The sequence below is a fragment of the Centrocercus urophasianus genome, unplaced genomic scaffold (genome assembly GCF_019232065.1).
Source record: "Centrocercus urophasianus isolate 14NV4802_14NV808 unplaced genomic scaffold, USGS_Curo_1.0 seq_26, whole genome shotgun sequence".
NCBI classification, from domain to species: domain Eukaryota; kingdom Metazoa; phylum Chordata; class Aves; order Galliformes; family Phasianidae; genus Centrocercus; species Centrocercus urophasianus.
In genome coordinates this window covers 12,341,777-12,366,911 of record NW_024884822.1, presented here as the reverse complement: position 1 = coordinate 12,366,911, position 25,135 = coordinate 12,341,777, and the positions used below count along the sequence as shown (strand labels likewise).

At 45.0% G+C, this 25,135-nt stretch overlaps 1 protein-coding gene across 1 annotated transcript in view; it reads right to left on the bottom strand.

Moving 5' to 3' along the window:
* KLHL3 (kelch like family member 3) overlaps positions 1-25,135 on the bottom strand; it is a 41,584-nt gene that overhangs the window by 12,613 nt on the left and 3,836 nt on the right. Inside the window, exons 2-8 of the mRNA XM_042826079.1 lie at positions 22,410-22,526; positions 19,877-19,983; positions 15,846-15,967; positions 8,800-8,962; positions 5,694-5,803; positions 2,404-2,520; positions 1,287-1,436 (exon numbers count right to left, since the gene is read on the bottom strand). Coding sequence (XP_042682013.1) covers positions 1,287-1,436; positions 2,404-2,520; positions 5,694-5,803; positions 8,800-8,962; positions 15,846-15,967; positions 19,877-19,983; positions 22,410-22,526 — 886 coding nt within the window. The remainder of the gene's footprint in view (positions 1-1,286; positions 1,437-2,403; positions 2,521-5,693; positions 5,804-8,799; positions 8,963-15,845; positions 15,968-19,876; positions 19,984-22,409; positions 22,527-25,135) is intronic.

Genomic DNA, 25,135 nt, shown 5'->3' with positions numbered 1-25,135 from the left:
CTCACTAACTTCTTTAATCCTTGCACAAGGGTCACATGGCCCTTCGTGACCCCAGAGCTTCTACACAAACCCCCTCAGTGCCTGCAGGAGGAGCAGACAACGTACTGAGCTGCTCTGCAGATCAGCAATTTATTGAGACCTTCCAGAATGTGAACATGTGGATAGTAGAGATCTCATATCCACCCACAAACCAGACTCCGTATGCTTTGTACTTAGAAAAATAATACACGGTGCTTTTGGCATCTTACAATCGCTGAAAAGCTCACTACCAACTTCAGAGGCACAATGACCAACTGCATTTATCTCTGGAGCATGGGTCAAACAGTTTCTGTTGTCATTTTCTCTTCACTAACAAAGTGGAGCTGAAAGCATCTCATGCCTCCGAGATAAACACAGGGAGTAATGAGGATTATTTATTCAGTAGCTGCTCTGAGTTTATTGGAATTTGCTTCAGACTTCCTACTCACACGTCTGGGTGCCGCTGTTTCCTGCTTTCCTGCCTTCTGATTGCAGAGACACAAAAACAACAGGCAGCAGAGACAACGCTCCTCAGGAAGGCTGCAGTGCTGTTGCCACATCCTGGCAGCTGCCTGCAGCCCATGGTCAGTGACACTGAGGCCATAGCTCTGGGGACACAGCCACTGCCCCCAGACCACACATGGCTGAGGAAATGTTTTAAGAGCAGAGCATTGTCCCTTGAACAGAGATACTGAGAATTTGTCTTGGTTTACTGAACTTCATTACATACCCACAGTGGGCATATGCAGTGCCAGAAGAGGCAGTGAAGCAGCTCTGAAGTATTGTGAACTGTTTGCAGCCTATATCCATTTCCACACAGGTGACAGACACTCTCCTTCTGCAGCAGTGACTTCTGCTCTTCTTTCACAGGCCTGATGTAAACTCCTGATGTCTTTGCTGACTGCAGTAACAACTGACCCCAGCTGATTTCAGCTTGTGTCTGCAGTTCTGCTCAGAATCAGATGGTAACATTTTGCCTGAACTAACCCCTGGTCTCCAGCAGCACCAGTTATATGATGACATGGCACATTCCCCAACAGCTCCCTTCCCTGCTCTGCTCACCCAACACAAGCATTGAGCATTGGCCACAACACAGAGGAAATGCAGCTGGCATCCTGATCAGGGACTTCCTCTAATGGGCTCAGAGCGATTGAAATGCAAACAATTCAGAGTTAGAAAGCATTGTAAAAGCACATAAGCTCCTTTCAAAAGACAGAAAATGCCACCAGTAGCATTGTGTGAGGTGACACAGTGACACCTTGGCTTACCTTTGGCAGGCTGACGGGAGTCCTTGGCTTTGTTCTGGGATTCTTGATCAATTGCCTTTGATCCAGAGGAAGCAAATGATACTTCATGGCCTCGATAAGAAAGTCTTTACATGTGTTGTTATTCTTGATTAAAGCTTCTTCTTCAACTGTCTGAGAGCATGCACACACATGAAAGGTCATTTAAAGTGAAGCACTTGGTGGCACAGGTCACAAGGAGCACACAGAAACCAGAATTTCTCTTCCTAAGTACCAACACAAAAAGTGCAGAAGACAGACAGAGAATTCCAGCCCTTTCCAAAGAAACAAATGCATTCACATCCAAGCTCCCTTTCTTCCAGAATCATTAAAGAGCAGCAGCTCTCCCTCTATTTTATCACTCTCTGTCAGACACCTAATATCTCAACAGAGGAGAATTCAGCAGGAGTCTGCACATAAAATGAGTAATTCCTCATTTTGAGTCATAATTTTTAAGAAAAGGCCATATCTGTTCCTGCATCAGAGGATACAGTTAAAAAGAAAGAAAAAAGACATTATGCATTCATCTTCTGTATATCAATTTTATTTCTGTTGCGTTGACTTTTTAGACAGAAGATGAAAGCAGAGCAGTCTAAAAGCCCACATACCACCCTTCTCATCTCATTACTGAGGCCCAGATCCCAGGAATTATGCTGTCAAGAACAATCACTAAGTCAGACTAAGAGCACATCTCACCTACCATCACACAATCCCATCTCCACAGAGCCTGCTCCTGCACAGGACTCTTCTTAAGCCAAAATTATCACACATACACTATAGAGAAAACCATGCAGCCTTGTACAAGCACTACCTGAGTGTTTTTAAGGCAAAAAATCCCAAGATATTTACTTCTAAATGCTTCCACCAAGACTGGCAGGAGCTCAGCTCCTAGCACTGCTGGGCAGAGCACAGGTCACATTTTACAGGGTTTCTGCATGCATGAAAACAAACACACACAGATTTCAGAGTCCATCCACTTTTCCCTTTTATTCCTCTGTTTACAGACTCTGCTTCATGCCAAATTAGCCATCTCAGAAGCAAACAGCCAAGCCACTGATTAAGAAGCTTAAGTGCAATATTAATTACTTATTTGCAGACTGACCTGTACAAGATAATCTCTGGGCAAAAGAGGGAGGCGAACATGCTCCATCAGTTTAGCCATGTGCTCTAAGCGAGACTCCTTCTCGTAATTTATCCAAGAAATAACTGCTTCAAAGACCTACGCAGATAAAACACAACGAATGTAGAGAAGAGAACAAACAAGCCTGCAGTCGCCTCACCCACACCAGAAGCGCTGCATTTTGCAATGTCGAAGGAGATACAAGGTCTCTACCAGACAGATGAAGAAGTGGGGGCAGCTTGTAGCTAGAGCTATCACCTCGGTAGCCAAGAGGTGAACTAAGCATGCAGGTTAATGAGCACCTCCCATCTGGCTGTGCTGTATCACTCACTGAGCTGAGCGTGTGTCCAGGACAATCATACACCTCTTCTTGCACAGAGCTCCTGGAAGGCAGCCAGGAAACTTAATTGGCCTTTTGACATTTGCACTGGGCATTATTCATGAAATCAGCCACAACCATTACCACCGATAACAAATACCCCTCCTGGAGGAGCCAGCTCAAACAGCAAGTCACTGCGCTCACCTCTCTGCTCAATCAACACACCATGTCCCCCAGAATGAGAAACCCACAGGACAGATCTCAAAATACCCACAGAAGGCAGGCACAGGGAAATAAGGGCACGCCGGGCAGGCAGGACAGCAAGGAGCGCAGTCTCAGCTGTAACACAGCAGGATACTGGTCTCTGCAGTGGAGAATCCCAGCATCTAAATGACAGCCTGACACTCAGCTTGCACCTAATGAAAAATTACAGCTGTGATCCCTCTCTGCTTACTGGTGAGGTTCTGGGAGCATCCCCCTGCACAGCTGCCCTCGCCCAGTGCCTGCCTGCCAGGGTCTCCCCATGGTCAGGGCAATCTGCAACGAGACTTTTCTCTTTCTTCCATCCCTCCCCAAGGAACCATTCGGTTTGGGCCCGAGGTCAGTAACTTGACGACAGGAATGGAGGGCACCAGCTCGCTCCTCAGCTGTTGCAACAAGTGTATCTGCAGGAGGCCCTAACAGACACTCATACAGAGGAGAGGCAGAGCAGAGGGGCTTCCTCTTCCCTGCTAAACTATGCACTTGAAAAAACCAAAGCGAGCAGTAAAGCAAGAGCCTCATTTCCTATGCCAACAAACACTCCTTCTGAACTACTTGGAATTCAGGAAGCTGCAATAGGATTTCAGCAAGCAACAGGGAGCCCGGTAATCAAACCCCAGTGAACAGCAGAGGAAAATACTGCAGAAGCTTCAAGCGTTTTCAAATGCAAATAAACAAACAAACAAACAATTTCACTTTGGCTACAAGGCATTTAAAATGGAAACTAGGTTGTTAGCAGATTTTTAATTGCAAATGAGCATGGAAGAAGCAGAAAGCAATGTTTAGCCCACAAACATGCTGGCATTAACCTATTCTGCACCAGCCCAATAGGGCAGTGGAGCAATTAATCCAGGTACAGAGGAATACGACAGCAAAACATTCTGAAAGGAAGGTAAAGCAGCAGGAGTGTATGAGGCATTAACCACCTCAGTGCTGGTGAAAAACACAGAGGTAGGCACATACCAACACTACCCTGCTGCATATAATTTTTTGTAGTCGTGATAGCCAAGGGCTGCAAGTGTGCCAAGAGTAAACGAATACAGTCTATCAAGCCAATTAGTATCAGTTGAGGGGTGGCAGAGGAAGGAGAGAACACATACACGGACCTGAGGCACTGTAACAACTATGCTCTCCCTCCCCCTTGCTGTATTCTGGCTCTGCCAGGGCTCAGCTGTGACACGGAGAGGTGGGGATGCTTTGGCAAATGTGGGGGACACAGCAAATACAGGAACATGAAGATGTCTCAGGAATTCTGGTTGAGACAACGTAGCTCTCAAACAATTGAGGTACTTACTGTATTTTGCTGCTGAAAAATAATTACCTAACTACACACGGATGTATATGCATGTACAGCTACAGATACATCACAATTACACCAGCAGATAGGAAAACTGCTTGTCCACGTGCTCATCCATCATACTGAGGCTAATCCAAAGCAGCAGCGTGCTCATCTGCACTCAATTTTCAGCACTTCTCTGGACTCCAGCACATATTTCACAGTTATGTTCAAATCCTGTTCCCTGCTTATCTCCTGTTATTAGCATGCTGTTTTGAACACGCAGCTTACGCTTCTATTTCCTTCCACCCATTTCCACATTCAACGTTTAGAACCAGCTAAATACTGCTTATGATTGTATAAAGTGGAGATGAGGGAGTGGGCACTTTGATTTCTCTGGGCTCAAGGCCAATCAAAAGTTTTTAACAATGCTGCAGAAAACTGGAATAAAACTGTTACTAAACGTGCACTTCTCTTTGCAGGCAGCTTGGCTCATGCAAAGCAATTCTGCCAGGAGTTCACGTGGTTTGTTTTCCCCTTCCAGCCCTGCCTGAGCAGCAGCAGCACGCTGCTGAAATGCCTCCGTGCTCCTGGTGTGCAGGCTGGGATCTGAATGAGGTCTACGTGCATCTACACCTTCTGTGCTGCAGGTTTTCTGGCAAGCTTCGTGGCCCATATGAGCCCAAGTACATGCACATCTGCATGGGCTGGGGTGGATGGGTGTGCAACTCTGGAGGACAGAATGGCTGCCCAACCCCACCAAAACACAGGCATTCACCAGAGTGCCCGAAGGTCCAAGGCAGGTAACTCCCAAGCTCTCCTGTAGCCTCTACTGGCATTCCTCTTCCTGTCCCTGGGGCACACAGCCAGGAGGACTCACCAAGTGCCATAACCCACTGCTCCCACTCCTATCCAGCACTGCAGACTGCACGAGATGAGTTCAACATTTCGACCACAAAACATCAACCACTTGTGGTTTATTTCTCTCTTCCACTAAAACAACTGACGATGCCAGGAAAATGTTTTGTCCTTTTTGGTTGTGGGCTTCTTTTCCTTGTTCTGTTCAAAGTGCAACAGAAGGCAACGTTCCTCCCTGGCCTACTGCAATTCACCTGTTTTTGAGGTTTTACAACAGGTAATATGAGCTTTACACCAACAGCAGATGAGAGGTTGGAATTCAGTTCTGTTCCCCAGGGCTTTTGGAAGAGATACGGATCAGAGAATCATTACCTCCTATAAAGAACAACCAAGTGAAGGTCATTTTAATGTGGTTTAAGGATTCGCTCTATTTTTAATTTTCCTTTCATGAGCTCTGGTGGAAAATGGCCCCTAAAGAGCATAATGTGAGAACAGTTTCCAATGTAAAATCTAGAAACATTCCAACACTCTTAAACGTTGCTATACAATTTACTGTACCTTTTCTTCAGAGGAGACTGTGAGCTTGTCACTTGATATTAAACTGCAAACCTGGTCCAGACTAAGGCTAAGAAATTCTTCTCCTAGCATCACTTCAGGAAAGTGCTGCTCTGTTCAACAGATGAAAAAGGGGAACAGAAAATTATAATGATTTCAGTCAATGGAAGGACTGCAGCATTCAGAGAACCCCTATTATTACAGCTCTGAGCAACCAAGACAAACAACACACTGCATCTGAATAGTGGCACAAGGAAAAGAAAAAGAAAAAGAAAAAGAAAAAGAAAAAGAAAAAGAAAAAGAAAACAGTTGCAGAGGAGGTTGAGAAATGTGATGCTGTTTAAAGTAACACAAGCCTCATGAGACTCTTTCATAAATAACAATAAATCATAAAGTACAACTTAATGTTCTGCAAAGCCACAAAGTTCATTCCAGGAGCAAATATGAGTACTGGTAACAACTGAGATAAGTGTCAATATCTTCCTTAAGAAAAGTAAACAACCCAGCTATCCTGAGAGTCAGCTCCTAACCCATTTCAACAACGTAGACAGAATCAAACCTGCCCAACACTTGGATGAGAGACTCCAGCAAGAGTCCCTGACATATGTAGGTATTCAAAGCGAAGCCCACTTTTAACACACATCAGCCAAATACTGCCAGTTTGGAAGATACAGGTCAGCAGCAAACAGCCAGGGGACCCAGAGCATCCAGATCCATCTGTGTGTGCAAAGAGGCACGCAGACAGATGGGCAGGAGTGGAACCTCGCCTTCTAAACACAAATGGGATCAGATCTCTTTCTCTGCTTCTACCTTCTAATTTTTTCTGGACATGCATAAACTTCACCTTCTTCCTCCAAACTCTCATCACCCACCTTCCCAGGCAGTTTTGCCTCCTTCCACTTAGACTGCAACTGCACAAGTTTCTTCTTCCTTTATGCCTTCAAATCCCTCCGTGCTGTAACTCTGGGAGCCACTTAAAACACAGCAATTCACATCTCTGCCTGTAATGCTAAACTGGAAGAATTCAGTTTGCAGTACAGATCCAAAAGGGATCATCAAATCTGTCATGCTTTACATCTAACCAGAAAGTATTTTCTAGGAAAGTATTTCTAGGTCAAAATGGCCATCAGCCAGTTGCAGGCAATTTTAGTTTTCCCATAATTTCTTACAATTTACACCAATTTAATCCTGCCATTTGCCACATCCCATTTACCTCTGATTGAAACACAAATCTTGAGCTTGGAGTAGCTCACACTCATATATCCAAAGAGCTCCCTTTGCAGGGGATCTGCCTCTTCTTTTCACCTCTGTGAATAGCTTTGCCTGCCAAAAAGCAGCTAGCTCTACAGGGACATGAGCTGGCACAACTTCCAGAGGGGATCTCCTTGCAGAACTCACCCAAACAATGCCTTCCCCAATGCCGCTGCTGCAGCAGACACTTGGTTTCTCCAGCCACAGACTCCAGTTAACCCAATGGGCACTAAAACCCAACAGCTAAGCCAAAGGTTCTGACTAAAAATATCAGTATCTGGATAAAGCTTAATATTCTGTGTTATGCTGGAAATCACACACAAGATCTACAGATCTCTCCTGGTCTTAAATACTTGAAAAACAGGAAATGCTCCTGACACAGTGATCTGTGTGCACCCTGACTTCTGGGCACAATCTCCTATTCATTCTGGACTGGCATCTGGAAGAAGAAAGATATTTGATCTCTGTTATTTGTTGGAAGCAAGTAAAAATATTTACTGATTTTAATAAAGTAATTTGTGCCTGCTTCCACCAAGGCAGCTCCTCTGCTTACTGAAGTTCTCCTTTGGCCAGAACCAAGCACTGCCCAAGCGACTGAGTTCACATACACACGGACTCTTGAGCCTGGAGACTTCTGTCTTGGATTAAGGCCGTTGCATAAACAACACAGCAAAAAGAATTTTAATGACATTTTTATTAATGGAGTTCCATTAACATTACATGGGCTACTGTACTAACTGGAACTTACAAAGGCCAATAAAACAACAAAGGAGACTTTCTAATTGCCAAACAACCAAATAAATATACAGTGAATGCACTGCTTGTTGAATTAAAGATTAAACAGGGCCTGGAAGCAAGGATAATGAGATACTACAAGCAAGCCTTTACACAATTAACCATTCCTTCCAGGGTACCTTTTCCTCTAGGGGATAATACAGCCAGAGCAGCTGAAAAGATTTTACTCTTATTTGCAAGAGAAGAGGAGGACTCAGTGGGCATATTTTTATTCCACTGAGCCTACTTATGTCCCAATTAAGGATAAAAACCACACCAAGGAAAATGTTGCAGGACAGAGCAGGTGCTCTAGGAGAAAGCAGGTGTATTTTTGCCTATATAAATAGACAGAAAAGCAGAAAAACAAACTGAGCAGAGAAATCCCAAGCAGAATTCAAGGGCAACTCTCCCAGAGGAAACTGGAAAGTGCAGGGGAGCTAAAAGCACGTGCCTGCTTGAAACAAATTCACATTTACAATGTAGAGGAGGAACACTGAAAGCCACTGCCTGCACCTACCTACTGCAACCAAACACCCACTAACAAGGAATTAAAGAAACAAGAGTTCATATACCCACGGCGTAAGCTGCCATTGCTCAGCAGCCCAGAGGCTCAAGTTGCACAAGAGTTTGTTTCAGATGAGTGTTCCCATTCCCACCCACAAGATTTAGTCTTGCCTGCTGACAAATTTTCACAGAATGCACAAATCCCCCAAACACAGCTTGCTGCACTCAGCAGGCAGCATGCCTTTGAGAGGGTAACAGGACATCAACTCTGCTGCTCAGCAGGAAGCCAGAGAGCTAAATAAGAACATACTAAGGAACTACTCTGTGGGCTGGGATACGGAGTTTGGGGTTTCGTTTGTTGGGTTTTTGGCTTGTTTTTATTTTGCCTCCTGGTTTCCTTGCCACCAAACTACGTTTCATGATTTGCAGTATCACAACAAGTCCACAAATCAATAACACAATAAACAATTTCCTTTGCTGGTCTAGAAGCATGATGAGACCAATATGAACATATTGCTACAAGTTGCTGTGCCTGCAAGCAGGTTTAACTCGACAAAGGGATGGATGACCTTTTGCTCACCTGCGTAGGCATTTGCCTGCTGCAGCAGTTCAGAACATGCGTGCACATCTGCAAAGGCTCGAATTCCAAGGCAGTTCGTGGGATGCAGCTGGGACTGAAGAAAGTCACAGCAGTTTTTTCTAACATCCATCAGCTGCAATAAACTAGCAGCTGGCAGCAATACCTGGAACAAGAAGAAAGAAAAACTGGAGTTAGCAACAGAGAAAAATTGATACCCAACTTGCAAAAGTTACATGCAATTCCTTCTCCAGGTAGAGAGGCATCACTGTGGATGTTGCAGGGTGCCCAAACTGCCCCACATTAGAAAGAGGGATTGCAGCAAGCTTGAGCAGGTTTTGATGACAGCAGAGCTCTCAGGAAAAACGTGGTCAGCCATTCAAATCAACAGCCCAGCCCCTATCTCACCCCCCACAGAATGCTGTGGACGCTTAAGCACTGCTCATCTGTAAATGAGGTGCTGCTTTGTACCTACAAAAACAAAGGCAGAAATCGAAGACAAAACTGGATCAAGAATGCAACATCCGCTGGAAAGACCATCTTGGAGGTCAGTGAGCAAGGATAGGAAGCAGAGAACAACGTGGGTCAGGATCTTCCAGCCTGTGACATCAGCTACTTCCTTTCCTACGTCTTACAGCAACTGTGGACACTTCTTATCCCAGCTCTTCCGCAGCTCTGCTTCGCACATGGCCTTCAAATTGGGCATCTGTGCACAACATCTGAGCACAGATTTCCGGAAAACTATTTCCAACCCCCCCAAAAAACAACAACAAAAAAAAACACCATGAAAACCCCCTGCATCAAGTAGCTGCTAAACAAAAAAAAAAAGTAGGTCAGCAACATTCACCTCCCTGGATATCAGTGCCAGAGAAGGGGAGAAGCCCTTCCCTCCCCACTCACCTCCCCCCATATTCCCATTTCCCATCATGGCAGGACACTCATAGCTTGCCCCAGGTGTTTTTTAAGCCCCTGGTGCATTCCAGCCCAGCTCTGTGTTATCTGAGTGCTGCCACCAGCCACCCCAACAGGCAACAGTAAACAGAAAAAGAAAACAATTAACCTGGGAACCCATTTTGGCCCAAGCCTCTTGATGCCAGGAGGAGATTAGTTTGTGGTTTTGATTAAATCAAGATAGCAAAACTCTTGTGGTTTTGGAACCTAGCTGTGAGCAACTTTCTATCTGGCTGAACCATCTCCTATCAGCAGACATGTGAGTGCCTGACCTGCCTACAAACCACCCATGACCAAAGCTTCCTCCACACACACCCTGTCCATTTAGTATGCAACTGCAGGTGGGGCTGCAGAGCTCAAGCGTTTGGGGTTGCTGCCTTCAGGAGAGAAGAAGCTCATCATTGATCCTCATGTCTAGAGCTCTTTGGACATCCCAGTTCTCCTACTGCAGCGTCAGGCTGGCTGGGGGGGCAGCAGGGAAGGAACCTCACACCGCTGCAGTTATTTCAAAATGAGCATTATCATATAACCCTTTAAAAGTAGGATAAAAATAGCTTATCAACAGATGAGAGGATTTTCTCTTTCTTATTTCCCAGCTAACATCTTACCACTCTACTTGTTTTTTTTACCAGGGAAGGCAAAAAGCAAGCAAAGGATATCCGCCAGCACAATGTCTGTTTCCTTTAGAAATAACAGGAGGAAATGCCCTGCCTAATCATACAGCAGGACCCAACTCCAGCCTCATTAACACCCAGGCAAGTTACTCACTTGGGTCTGAATTCGGCTCCTAGTATTTGAACACCAACCACTGCAAACAATTTAGAGCAAATATTATTCAACCTCCTTACCAAATCCAATTGTCTTTTGTAATTGTACCTAAATTATGTGTTATACTACTGAGACTGATTTCTTTGCTAAATAAATTATGTCCAGAACCTCATCTATGGCACTGAACAGTAATAACAATCTATTTCTCCAGCTGTGCTCTCTGCAGACTCTGTACCAGCCTCACATTTTACAGAACACTGTCTGTGCCATTAAATACTTTCATAAACCTTTGATGTCTCCAAACTAGAAACATCTTTCAGCCAAAAGTGATCTGTGTTGCTGTAAGGTTCTTTCAACATTCAGGGCGTTAATGCTGGACTTCAGAGCCTGAAGCTAGCTTGCAGGTAACCTCAGCAAAGAGGCAACCCACAACATTCCACCTCTGCAGATGGGGAGAGGAGCACTTCCCCAAGGCAGGAGAGATATTAAAGCTTTTAAGCTGCTTTGACAATTTAGTCTAATTGGAAGCCAGGAAAGGTACTGGCTGTAATCCTCAGCAGCACATCCAGAGCCACAGCTGGGATCACACATCTGTCCAAACAGGGAGACAGCTCAAAGAGGAAGTCATGAGCAAGAGAAACAAGCAGATTTTGCATCTGCAGGGCAGGTTCAACACTCAGTTTTCATCACATAATTCTACACTGCACATGGAACATGGAGATAAAATGACATTACTATCATGTGGCTATTCACTGTAAGGAAGGCAATGAGCCTTTACCACTCCCCGGTTGCTACCACACAGGGTAGCATGAGCAACAGTGGTTCTGTTGAAATGCTTCACATGGGTGAAACAGCCAAAGCAGCACACGTGTGGGATCAGGAAGCCACAAAACTCCAGGAACAGGCATAAGAAGGGATATAAAAGAGAGAAAACAGGGAGAAGCTTGCAGCTTCCCTCCTGATCTACATTCTCCAACTTCACACAGAACAGCTGAGCTGTTTCTCAGTAAGAAGTGAGATTAGGAAGCAGAGGAACACCTGCCAGGCTCCCAGCACAGCCCCCAGTGCCACACATACAATCCAACCTAGAAGACCTCCCGAAGGCATAGGAAGGACAGCAGGCCAGCAGAGCTCAGCCTGCAGCTGAAGGACTGCAACACTCCAGGAGAGCAGTGCCATGCACGGAGCATTTGCAGCAGAGAGAAAACAGTCCCAGATCACTGCATTTCCCAAAGCTGAGCTGAAAGGCTCTCTGCCTTACCCTCAGCTTGAACCTACTGTCGCTTTTGAAGCGCTCTGTAGGAAGGGAGATGAAATGACCCACTTTGCACCCCTGTACTGTGGCTGTATTGAAACTGCATCTGCCTCAGACACTCTCCTTCCTTTCTTTTGAAGTCTTTAAGTCCTTTGGGAAACCTGAGGTGCAGAAGCACGCTTCTGAATAGGAAGTGCTATCGATTCCAGCAAAGCTTTATTCTCTTTTCTCAAGTCATTTTTTATTATGATAGCTGTGTCTGCAAAGCTGACAGTTTCAACACCTATTTCCCCCAGTAAACCGATTTCCAGACATCTCTTCATTTTCCTTTCCATCTGAGCCATGCCTCAGACTGTGGTAGCAGACAAGGACACACCATACATACAGTACTGTGTTTCATCAGTAAAGATTTAATTGTGAAACCAGGTTAATCTGGACTTTTCGCAGGGAATCGTTACAAACCTAATGGTAACGACTTTCTTAATTGGGCGGGTAATTCTCAGGCTGCCTGCAAGTAATTAAGTGTCACTGGTAAGAACGGGTATGACATGCTAAAGCAGGACAGTATTCACCACCTATATCTCTCTTGGACGTCTGCAGCCCAACCAGGCCTTCAGTGAACATCAGTGAACTTCCCTAATTCACTCCTATCAGTTTTCCTCACTTCTGCAGAAACTGCACAGCACAGATTTTTTTTTCCCTAAACAAATTCATCATGCTCCACATTCAAATGAACAATATGTGTCATACATATGATACAGGTGTATTTCCATCTAACCTCGACGTGGGGTACAACAGAAAGGAAAGAGGAATTCCTGGATGGATTTCCCTCAGACTACAGCACGATTGCAGTGAAGACAAATTCCTCCTCTGCTCCACACCTTCCAAACAAGTGAGAGTTTAAATCCCAGATGTGTTCTGAGACAAAACACTCCGTACAGAAACCCTTCTATTGTCTGTGATCCCTGAGCCATCCCACTGCTGACTGTAATCACCTCGTGATCTCTCTGAAAATGAGTTCTAATATATATGAAGAACTGAGCTGGGCAGGCTGGCTCTCATCTGTGTTTTAAAATAAAAGAGAGGAGGTTTAGGTTAGATGTTAGGAAGAAATGAGGTGAGCCACTAGCACAAGCTGCCCACAGAGGTTATGGATGGATGCCCCATCCCTGGAGGCATCCAAGGCCAGGCCTGATGGGCTCCTGAGCAGTCTGGTATAGTGGTTGGCAGCCCAGCTTGCAACAAGGGGGTTGGAATTAGATGACCTTTGAGGTTCTTTCCAACCCAAGCCATTCTTTGATTCTATGATACTCCAAAAAGAGCACTTGCTACAACATGGCCGCTTTACCTGCACACTTGGACAGACCTTTGAGGGGCAACTTGCTACAGAGATGACTGGAACTGATTGTGCTGGCCCCTTGGAAAACAAGGAAGGATGTGTGTACAAGAACAAAACAAAAGCCACAAAAAAAAAAAAAAAAAAAAAAAAAACCAACCCAAAAATTTGTGAAACAAAACGTCAAACAGCTACACAAATACACGCTCGGGCAAACAGCCTCACTTCCTGGAGACCCTCTTAGGGCTACAACAGCAAAAGGAAAGACAGGATTCTATTAGAAAAGAAACAACAAAGCACTGATAAGAAGGCTTGCTGCTGCGACAGCTGGGCACTGCTTCACATCAGAGCAGCACACACGGGAGCTCCTGCCATTGCTCCCACCACACTTTCACTACTTGGCTTTTCTCCTTTCGACTCCGCTCTTGTTTTCTTTTGCTCACTGACAAGGCCTTTCTATTCATTCATGTGTTGGATACATTGGCTGTATCTGCTCATTTCATGCCATTTAGCAATCTTTTCTCTTGTCATTTCTATAGTGAAGTTAACTGGCACATTTATCCAGGGCTCGCTTCTTCCACTTTCTTCTCGTTGGTTTGCCTTCATTGCTGTGAACCTTTCAAGGAATAACAGAAAATTCTTTTCTGCTGACCCTTCTATGGCCATAGGTGGACATTAACCCACTTACAGCATTCTGTTCAGCAATCAAATACCCACAGGCAGGAGGGAAATTTCTCTTTAAAATTTTGATGGGCTTCTTCACACAATGATATTAAATCCCATAAAACATTTTAAGCACAGACATTTTTAACACACAATAAAACTTAGACTAGTCCATTAATCTTGCCCTAGATCAGCTTCATTTCTTAGCCTTCATGAATTAATTTACCTCCAGCCTACAGAGTTGCTCACAAGGTGGTTATTTAAATAAATCATGGAGAAAAAAAACCTGCTTTATTACAGAAAAAAAAAACTCTACGCCTAAAGATTAGTATTCACCAAACATATTTTTGATCTTACTGTCCAAGAGAGGTGAGCCAGAACATGAAGATATGCATAGCTCTTACTTCAACTCCTTGTAATCCCCAGACCACTGCAAGGCAGGATATCATCTGGCTTTACTGAAAAAAGATTTTGAGCTTTCTGTTTGATCAGAAAACGCAACATCTGGGCTTCCGAGGCAGGTCTCTCCTGTCAGCACACAGCAGGACAGAGCTGGCACCACAGCCTGCCCCAGCAGCCACACTGCTTGTGCCAGGTGCAGCTGCATAAAGCACTGTGATGCTCTCCTGGAGAAAAGCTGGAGCATACGTGGTAACTTCCAGCGAGCTCCATTCAGCCTGAATGGCTCCAGCACACCAGACAGCATCCCGAGCTCAGCCCATTCCATGTGCTCAGTGGGTGCTCCTTGGGCAGCCTGCTCTAGTATTGAATGTGGAGGTTGGCGGCCCCGCATGTGGCAGGGGGGTTGGAGATTCATGATCCTTGAGGTCCCTTCCAACCCTGGCCATTCTGTGATTCTGTGACCACCTACCAACCAGCAGTATGAAAGGAAAGCAGATGCTTCAGAAAGCACATGGATGTAAGGCTTCACGTTTCCCCCAGGAAGATGCCAGCTTGATGGTGCATAAATACCATCTTTTCCCCAGCAATGGAGGACACCAGAGGTCCAAGGAGCTTCACCTTGCTTTCCCACTATAATTACTGAAGTTATATGGTATCTCAGATCCCTATGAGCTCGACTGCAATGAAGGAGGGGATCTGCAATGGGTTTGAGCATCTTCTTTGCTCTAACAGCACCTGGAAGATTCATGCAGGAAGAGCCATGTGCTACAGCACAAGGGCCTTGCGCCAATCCGCAAGGGATTGGAGCAGACGAGCGTGTCCCAGCCACAGCAATAACTTGAGTTCAAGCAGTAATGGGTTTCTAAATAGTCTAGCTTTGCTATCTTCATTAGGTCAACAGAAGCATGGCATTTCTCCTCTCTCTCTCCAGTGACACTGACTGCTGTACCCCATCCAATGCCCAAATCACAGGCAGGAAGACACCAGGCTCCAACTGTCACTTACAAACAAAAATGAGGAACAAGCAACAATCTCCCAGCATCCCTTCCAGACATCAGCAGCTAAGTGCACAGCCCTTTTCTTCTCATAAATACTAGCACAAAGAAAAAGCTTTACCAGTAGCCTTAGCCATGTGACACAGACAACAAAACACTATTCCTCAGCATCCTGCTTTGTCTGTAGTCTGCCTTTCAATTACTCCTTCCACTTCCAGACTAATATTTGCCTCAAAGAGCTGCAAGACAGAATGCACACAAAGAAGGGAAGAATGCCCTCATTTTAACAATATATTCCACTCAAAGCTCTGCCAAACTATTCAAATTCCCCAGAACTTAAAAACGAGCAGCCAGATTCCTCTGCCATGACCTTAAGCCACATTTGACTCTCTGCTTGTTTGAGTGTATTTTGACCTTCGACAGACTGACCCACAAGTCAGCACAGCTTCTTGGAAGGCAAATGCCTAAGCTCATTACAAGAGCTCGATACAAAGGCTAAATGCAATAAGACTTAAGCACAGGGAAAGCAGCAAACTGCCTCAAGACTAAACAAGGCTGGAAAGAGCTCTTTTTTCAAGTTCAACCATTTACTTTCCTGAAGAGATCACTCATCCCCAAGGGCCTTTGAGGAGCCAGCTTCTGACTTGGGTTTCCAGGGGAGTGACTGGAGCAGACTCACCTGCACGTTCTCTTCCGTGACCTCTATCTCAGCTGTGTAGATGTAATCAATCAGCTTCCTCAGTGTCTGCCCATCCACATCTTTTATCTCGATCTTCTTGGCTTTGCTTTCAGACATGTCTCCTGAAATGTATTTTAAAAGGACAGTCAGTTTGCTGTGCAGGAGCTCTTTTCAGGCCATTGTTCCCCTCACCTCCAGCACATCCTGCTGGTACCTAATGACTGCCCTGACACTATTCCTGACCATCTGAAGAGGAACACCGAGATTTTCAGAAGCCTCTTAATGCCACCTAAAGAGCATCTCAGTGTTAGCAGACATTATATAAGATAAAATTCACCAATAAGAACAATGAGGTTGATTTGTTGCAGGAAGACAACCTGCCAAATTCAGCTGCATTTAAACATGTACGGGGACTGAAAAAGCAACACGGCCCTCCGCTGTGTCTCATCACAGAGAGGATCAAAGAGACTTTGGACAAGCTTTAGCAGAGCTCACTTTATTCAAGAATTTATTATAAATACATATATAAGGGTGGGTGAGTAAGCTTCAACAGCTATGTTCAGGTGCTTTGTGGCATGCTGCACAAAATAAAGGCAAGGTGGTGTTACCCTCCTTCTTGATAAATAACCTGAAACCTGTTGAAAGAAACAAGTGTACATCCAGTATGCACAAAGTGTGCTGTAGGAAGGAGAGGGGACCCCCTGAAGTCCTTCCAGCCTTCATGCACAGGGTGACATCACCCAGCCCAGACTTAACCAGCAGGATCTCCAAGAAACACAGAACAGAAAGAGCAAGCTCCAAAGCAGAAAGGAAACGATAAATGAAAACCTAAATCTAAGCAAAACAGAGCTTAAAAAAATGTTAATTCTTAAACCAGAGCATGAATAATCACTACTCTAAGAAATCTGGTGACTCAGTACTGCTGTGGGATTAAAAGGAAAAATAGTTTTTGCAGCCTAAGTGAGAAGTAATTACAGCCTACAGCTCCATGCAGAGCACAAGACGTGTCCAGGCACACTGAGTGCACAGCACACAGCTTGGAGCAGGGTGCCAACAGGAGTCTGAGCCTGAGCAAAGCCCAGGTCCTGGACATTAAGCCTTTGGTGCTTCACTTACACCAATAAGGAGGCAGATAACAGGAGTTGAGTCAGACCACAAGAATGAGAAGGGACAACAACATCCCAAGGGAGACACAGGCTGAAATAACATTTGCTCCAACTTCAATTTTTAAAATTCATTAGTAACTCTTTCATTAAGAGAAGCACATGAATACAAATATACACAAAGGGATACAAGTTGGGTTTTTTAATTGGTGAAATAAATTGCTCAGCCCTAAAACTTCTCCCTACCCTACAAAAAAAATATATCTCTATATAATGTACATATATACATATACATATATCTGCCTGCAGAGGAGAGATGGCTCAGCTCAGCCTACCTGGAGCCAGAGCTGCCTGGAAGGACCCAGACAAAATCCCACAGGTGAGGGGCAGGAGCTGCAATGACAGTGCCTACTGGGAGCAGGGGAAGGGCTGGGACACTTTTCAGGATCAATGCAGAAACAGCCCAGAGGGATTGATCTGATAACATCGGCTGTCTTTGTGAGCTCACGTGACACAGACAACAGAAATAAAGGCTGTGTGGGCTTCTACACCCACCAGCAAGCTGCCAGTCCTGCATGCTAACGTCTCCCACTGGCTCTGCTGATAACATCGCACAGCCACAAGGGAGTCACACTGTGCCCCAGGGCAGGGGCAGTGGGACTGGGACCTCAGCCCTTCAGCCACATGCCCTAGTGAAAAAAATAAGAAAAGCCCAAAACCTCACCCTCTAAATTCTTGGAACTACAGGAATTTGGAGATCCCTCCCAACCCAAGCCATTCAGTGATTGCTGAGTTGATGCCTCCTCCCACATCAATGCTGAAATCTCCCCATCCTTCTCATAGTAACAGCCCTAGCAGCACCTCCACAGTACCTGCTGTCCTATTTGAGATGATTACTGTTTGTGCTTTTTTTTCCCCATACCGATGGAAATTATAGTCATCAGTCATCCCCAATCATGGTGCCAACAAGGACCATGCATCTGAAACACTATAGAAAACCAATAAAGAATAGGAAGTGTGGGGTCCTGCCTCTCCTTCAAGCAGTGGAGGATGCAAGTGGAACAAGTGCCTGTTTATTGCAGGACTTCTCAAGGCTTTCGTCAAGAGACGTGCCTAACCAGAAGTCACTAGATGGCAAAGGAATGATCTCAAGGTCATCAGAAGGCCATCCACGAGTCCAAGATCAGGTCAACTTACAGGGAGGGACACACCTGCAGCCAGCATCAGACAGTGGGGTTGAGCTGTGGATCCTGGTTCGGTTCCAATTGCTCAACGCTTTATCCTGACCAGAGGATTCACCCCATTCCCCAAGAAATGTTTCCTCCAGCAGGGACTCTGTGAGCCCAAGCTGCTCTCAGCACCGCATCCATCCTGCAAGCATGCACACACAGTGGTGCAGCTGCCAAGTCACATTGCTGACGTGCAATACAAAGCAGAAAAATCCTAACAAATAGCCAGGCTGAGATTTTAAATACTTCCCTTCGGAAACTGAACCAACACAGCTTTGCAAGAAGATCCAGTCCATAAAGATTTGGGACCAGAACTGAATGGACAACTGGTCGTTGCCCAGTGCACTGCCTGCAGGGACGTGTTGGGGCCCCACGGCTGCCATCCAGCCCAGGGCACACTGAGCAGCCGCGTGACTGCAGGGCCTGATTACTGGTTAACTTGCTGCATGAGGGATTACACTTCTGGAGAATTCCTGTGTGGAAACATGAGCAGCCTCAACCCTGCCCTCCACCACTGCATTCCTGCTCAGGTGACCTCTAAGGATCAGAGGGTTCTCCAGGGATTTTTATATATATATATTTTTTAATACCTTTTTGTCAGGAACCAGCATCACAAACACTCCCTCCCCGAAGTGCCCAGTGCCAAGGCTCCCTACAGAACAGCAGTGCTGTTTACCTTCACTCCCACACAGATAATGCCACATGGCAAACCTCACATCTTGTCAAACATTCAGACATTGGTTCACACTTCAGCTTCTTCCCCCTCCCTCCATTACAGAAGGGAAGACACACAAATGAGAGGCTTTTTCCCGAGAGACGCTGCATTTTGCTTCTAGTACAGCAAATAAAACCTATCCCCAAGGTCTGTAAAAGCCAGAAGCACCCACTAAACTGATCCTCTTGGACCTCTTTGAAAAAGGCTCTCTCCTCTTCAAGGCCACAGACCAAGGAACACAAAAGCACAGACAAACCCCCCGAAGTGCTGAAGCTCTGGGACCATGGCAACCATTCTCTGTAGCACATTTTCCTTGTATTTGGTTAAGTCAGTTCCTATCCTAGAAGGGAGGACAAGAGAAAGGAAAGGAAGCTAAGGTGCTCCTGACCATACTAATGTTATCAAAAAGACCTAAATAAGTCAGCCAATGCCTGCCTTGGGACCAACACAGCTCTTCTTGCTATCCCACCCACTGACAGCCATGTGCTATAGGGATCAGGGCCAGAATTCTGTCCCCTCTTTCCCTTCACATTGAGGTTGCATCTGCCACTACCAAAGTATACTGGACTGTGACAATGCACCCTGCAAAAAAACACAAAACAAAAAAAAAACCACAAAACAACAGAGCTACTAATGCACAGTGAGATCCAGGGAACCACAGTGTTATTTTGGGCAGCAGCAACAAGTGCCATGTGAGATTAAACATCCGTGACCACGAATAAGCATCTGAAGTCTGGGCCTCAAAACTACAACTTCAACGCCAGCAGCTTCTTTGATGTGAACAACAGGGCACAGCACGCGTGCCTGATGTTAACAACGTGTGGTTTCATGACCCAAGTATTTGCTGAGGAATAAAAAACCACCCACGGCAAGCCAAGCCTCAAAGTAACCTTCCTGTGAGCGATATCCTGCATGCTCCCCACAGCCTTATGCCACCCCCAAGCCCATTTACCGTGCCCCAGAGCAGGGTCTGCTGCAGAGTACCTGTAAACATGGCACAAAAATAAGGGCTGCAGGCTGCCAGGACCACGCGGTGGGCTTCCATCTCCACAGTTTCTGCCACAATCACTACATCACAGAGGAGTCGCTTGCTGGAAAAACACCAGAAAAGATAAAGGTTGTTTCAGAACTGGTAAGAAAACAAAACAACAACACAACAACACAACAACTATGTTTTAGGCCTGAAGAAGCAAGCAGAAGTCCGACTGCTATGGACAAGGCACCTGAGCCCTTGGGGAGCAGCAGTCAGGCCTGCAGCTTACCCCTGGCCTGAGAACTTCCTTACCCTATGACTTAGCTGGGATTAAGAGTCACAGGAATAAAACAAGGGTTCCAAACAAAACCAAATAACTTCTATGCTCCATACTGAATCACTGTATGGCTTTAGAAAAGCCACTTCATTAATCAGTGACCTTTCCTAGCAGCTCCACGTATGTCCTTTGAGGATTCATTAGTTAATGTTTGCACAAGGCTTCCAGATGCAGACAGTGAGAAGTGCTCAGCCTCCCAATAAGTTGGTTTAAGATGTTTGAGCATACAAATGCAAAATAAGGGCGATCTTTTGAAATGTTAAGCCTGAAAGAAGTTTAGTGTCTACAAATCTAGATGTAGCCTTCTCATCAGAAATGCTTATCAAAATGCTGTGCTCTCTCCTGGGAAACTACATATCAAATAAATACACACAAAACTCCTAATGGTCTTGGCATGTCTCCTCTTCCTCCTCCATATCTTGGAATAAATAAACAAAATGATTTGCAAAATAGAGAGTTACTGATGGAAAACAGAAGGAAAGTAGGAACTGACAATCTTTGTTCTACATTCACCCTCCTTTGGAAGGAATGAGGGCAGTAATGGGAGTTCTTCAATCGGCTCTTAATGGAAGCTTCCCCCTTTTCTTCAGCTTATGTAAAAGATGCCCCATTCAGTTCCTCTTTGGACTATAGTTAAAGTACCACTCATTAAAGTTAATTCAATTTACATTTGATAGCTAAAAATTCTAAGTGAGCAACATATTGCAAATAGGTTAAAGGCTTAGCAAGGTTATTCCAGACCCTCTGTTTGGGATTTCTCTGTGCCTTTAACATAAGGCACAATTATTCAAGGTAGCTTTTAACACTGATTATTGACTGCTTAATGGATTACAAGATCAGCGTAACAGACATGAGAACTGTATATTCCGGAACAGCAGCAGGACTGAGGAGGAGGAGTACCCAGCAAAAGAAAACATCAAACAAGTTCGTAAGGGCAGCTTTCAATTTTCTGTTTTATCCCTTCACCATTGCACAAGACCTAACTGACTGCAGGCACTGAGAAATGCTGTCAGTCTCCAGCTATTCCCACTGTGCTTCAATTAACAAAGGAATAATAGGAGCACAATAGATTTCTGAATATAGCTGCACAAACCTCTATTTTCAGATCTTTTGCTTTCAGTACAAAGAGAAGACTAGAGGGATGCCAATATAAAAAACCATACTTTGCTTCATTTAATTGTTACAAGGGAAGGACATTTCCATTTTCTGTTCCTTATGCAACTGTGAATCCCTGCGAGACATGCGTGGAAGGAGACATTTCTAACTCTTCTCTGCACTGGAGAAAACAGATATTGGGAAACTACTAAATCCGCAGGAGGGAGGTGCTACAGCAGCCTCTTTGGAGTACTCTGAGCACACAGAAAGAGTAAAAGGTGTTATCTGCTTTCCTTGTGCCATCTGGAGAGAGGGAGCACACGTTTGTGTGTATGACACATTTGTGCGCACGACTTCTTTCAAAACTCGTGACTGTAAGTCTTTGCTGAAGTGGCAAACAGCTCGGATGAACTTGCTGGAGAAACACTCCCCAAACTTCTGCCTGGTTCATGGGGGAACAGCTGAAAAACAGCACAGGTTTAACTACTGCCATCACATCAGCAACGTGGTGGCACAGCTTCTTAAGGGCCGTGTTCGCTGACATTTTCTCGGCCTCCATTCTCCCTATGCCCACACAATTTTTTAAAGATGCCAAGGTGGTCCCTCTTAACTAGCAATGGGATATTTTAATTTCCAAATAGAGAACCTGAGTTGTCAGTGTGGCTTTTTTCCTACTTTGAAGTGCTCAGCCCAGATTGAGCAACAGCACTTGTTCAACGGAATAAGAACAGTACATTCATAATCTCTGGTCTGTAATTACGTGTAGGTGTCTTTCTGTCTGTAATGTTCTTTTACTGGTTTTCAGAACATTAACTCAGCTAAGAACATAGTTTACAGCTATATTTGCTGTAAGTATTGGAAAATGTTACATGAATTATCTATACAATGAAGGATATGCTCAAATAACTTCTTGAGCTGCTGCTGGCTTCCTTCTGACTAGAAAATAGGCAACGTGAGAACAGGCACAGCACCCCACCACACTGTAGCTGCCTCTTTCCACTTGCTTATCAATACCCTCCATGCAACCATTAGAGATTTCTATTTATTTTAAAGCCTCCCAGAAGCCTTTCTGTTTCAATCAGCACCTTTCTGCCATTAAGTCAGAAATGTACCTCCGCAATTCATTCATGACCTTGAATGCCTTTCTCATGTGCGAGGGGTTGACTGTCACTGTGCGCTGGTCCTTTTCATCTTCACCTGCCTCAGAGGATCGGGAGCTCTGCTTAATGCTGAAAAGAACAAAACAAAGAGTACCAAGTTTGATTCTGTGACACTTCAAAAATAACAGGTATCATAGAACTGCAGCACAGAGCATAATCCGTGGAGTTGCTCGCACATTTGTTATCCAACCAGGCTTGTCATATGAACAGCATCACAAAATGCAGCTACCTCTGCACTGATGTGGAAAGCCAAACAACCCACATTTCAATCAGCAGGGAAGAAAAAGAAGTGCCAAACACTCGAGGACAAAGCCCAGTCTCACAGGCTGCAGTCCAGGAAAGCAGTGTAAGCTGAAATTCAAGCCAGAACACAATTGCCTGACTGAACAGGAATAGACTTCAGCACTGGGACTTGCAGGAGTTCCATGGATATACTTTAACACATAGAGAAATTTACCTTTTCACATCTCATCTGAAAAACCAAAGCATACAATACATGACTTATATCTCCTTCCACAGAGGCCAATAGAAAAGGGCTATTAAAACTACCTGCAGATTTTCCAAGCATTAGCTTTGCAGCAGCCATGTTCCATTGCCATTCCAGAAATGGGTCTATTTAGTGCCACTGAAATGTATAGAAAGAATTACTAAACTCGGCTTTCCCAGCAGAACTACGGGCTGTATAGGTAATGTAAAACCAGATGCACCCAGTTCTGTGCTGTGTTTAACCAGGCCAACAGGTGCCTAAGGCACATACGTGTCCTCATTACTTTGTTCTGAGCGTTGGCTCTTTGCACAGAATTGACATAAGGTCAATATCACCACCTCTATGATTCCAAAACGCACAAAATCACTTTGAGCTAAAACTTCCCACCTGCAAAACAAAGCAGCATTTTAGAGTGAGATAACTGTTCCACTTAAATCTACAGCTCATACCTCAAACCTTCCAGCAAGCAAAAGCAAATAAAACAAGCTGAGCAAGGTCATCCTCATTGAAAATCAGCTCCAAGTGAATGACTGTCCCTGGGAGGTAACCCCATCACCACCACTCACCAGCCTGGAGACCTGATCAGAGTTTTCCTTCCAAAAGACAGTCCCCATGAGCTGCAGGTTTCACACCCTTCTCCTTGTTGCTTTTCTTATTGCACTTGTTTCAGGAAAAAACAGGCTGAAGCAGGTTAAACCAATAGCTGCACATCCAGGCTGCACCACAGATGGCTTCTGAAGAAGGGTACAAAGCCAGTGAAGAACGTAGGGATGTTCTCCACAACAGTCTACTGACCTCTGCTAATGCACGTATACTATACGTATCTTCATACACAGTGACTTTTTCCCTGACAAAACACAACTGTTAACTATTTACAACCCGCTATGTGTTCCCCTTACCAAACATGACATTCTCATGGTTTTCATCCCACTAGCCCAGTATGGCCAGATAAAAAGCCAGAAGGGAGGGCACCCCCTGGTAAACATTCAGCACTCACAGAGTTGGCAGTAGGGAATGACACAGCCAGCTTTTGTGTCCCTGAGGAAAGCAGTGTGCCTACAGCACACACAGCATTCAGCTCCCACCCAGCTCCACTGCAGCAAGGAGCCTCCGAGCACCACTGGCACATGGCCACATTCAGCTGCACCTCCGTGCTGCACTGATCAAAATCCTCTGCTGAAACCTTCGGCTGAGTGAAGTTTGACCACAGCTTTAAAATCTCAGCCTTGCTTTTCAAACAGCCAAGCTTTCCCCTGTGGCATGCAGCACCAAGCAGGGATGTGAAAGCGGCTTCTTCAAGCTTTCGGTCCCCAGAGCAGAAGCACATACAAGAAGCAAACAAATAAAGGGAAAACGAAACTGAAAGAGGTGAGCAGACACCTGTGCCCACTGGATGCTGCTTACAGTCACAGTCAGAGATTGACCCTGCAGGATCCCAAACCAAGCGATGCACACAAAAACCACACAGCTTCTTTAATCCAGAAGCGTACCACTGAGATTTATTTGTTAGCACTCCGGTGCCAGCATCCAAAGATTCATTATTTTCCAACTCCCCAGCAGGCAAGAGATGCAGATCAGAGGACACAGCAAGTTCCATCGAACATGAAAGTAAAGGTCAGAACAACACGCCTCCATAGAGCCTCCACTCCACCGCATTGGTCTGTGTATTTTAAAAGCAAAAACCTTGTTCGTTGTGAAAAAGACCGATCAGATCTTCCTAAGAAACATGAAAAGCAGCTGTTTCTAAAGCATCCTGATGAACGTTCTCAGATTTACTAGAAGGGGTGAATTTCATATTTTATTAAGGAGCTCGCCATAAGAAAATACCGCATTCTGTCTGGCTAGCAGCTCGTTTAAATAAATAAGTAAAATCAATACATGCTATTTAAAGTTCTTTCCAAATGACTAATGTAAAAAGAAGTTTAAAAAAATTAATGGCCAATTGCCTTTAACTCATCTTTGAAACTGAGTCAGCTTCCACAGAACTTTGCTCCATTAATACAGAGGAGAAAGATTTCACACCCCCACGCACAAACTCACAGATAACACCAACGCCTTCCTAACATAAAAATGCAAGGATCCTCACGCTGCCTGCCACACAAAACTGAGCTGCAGAGACCAAGAGCCCATTTACGTAACCCTGCTTCTCCCACTACACAGAGAGCTGTTACGCTTCAGAATTACTCTGTTA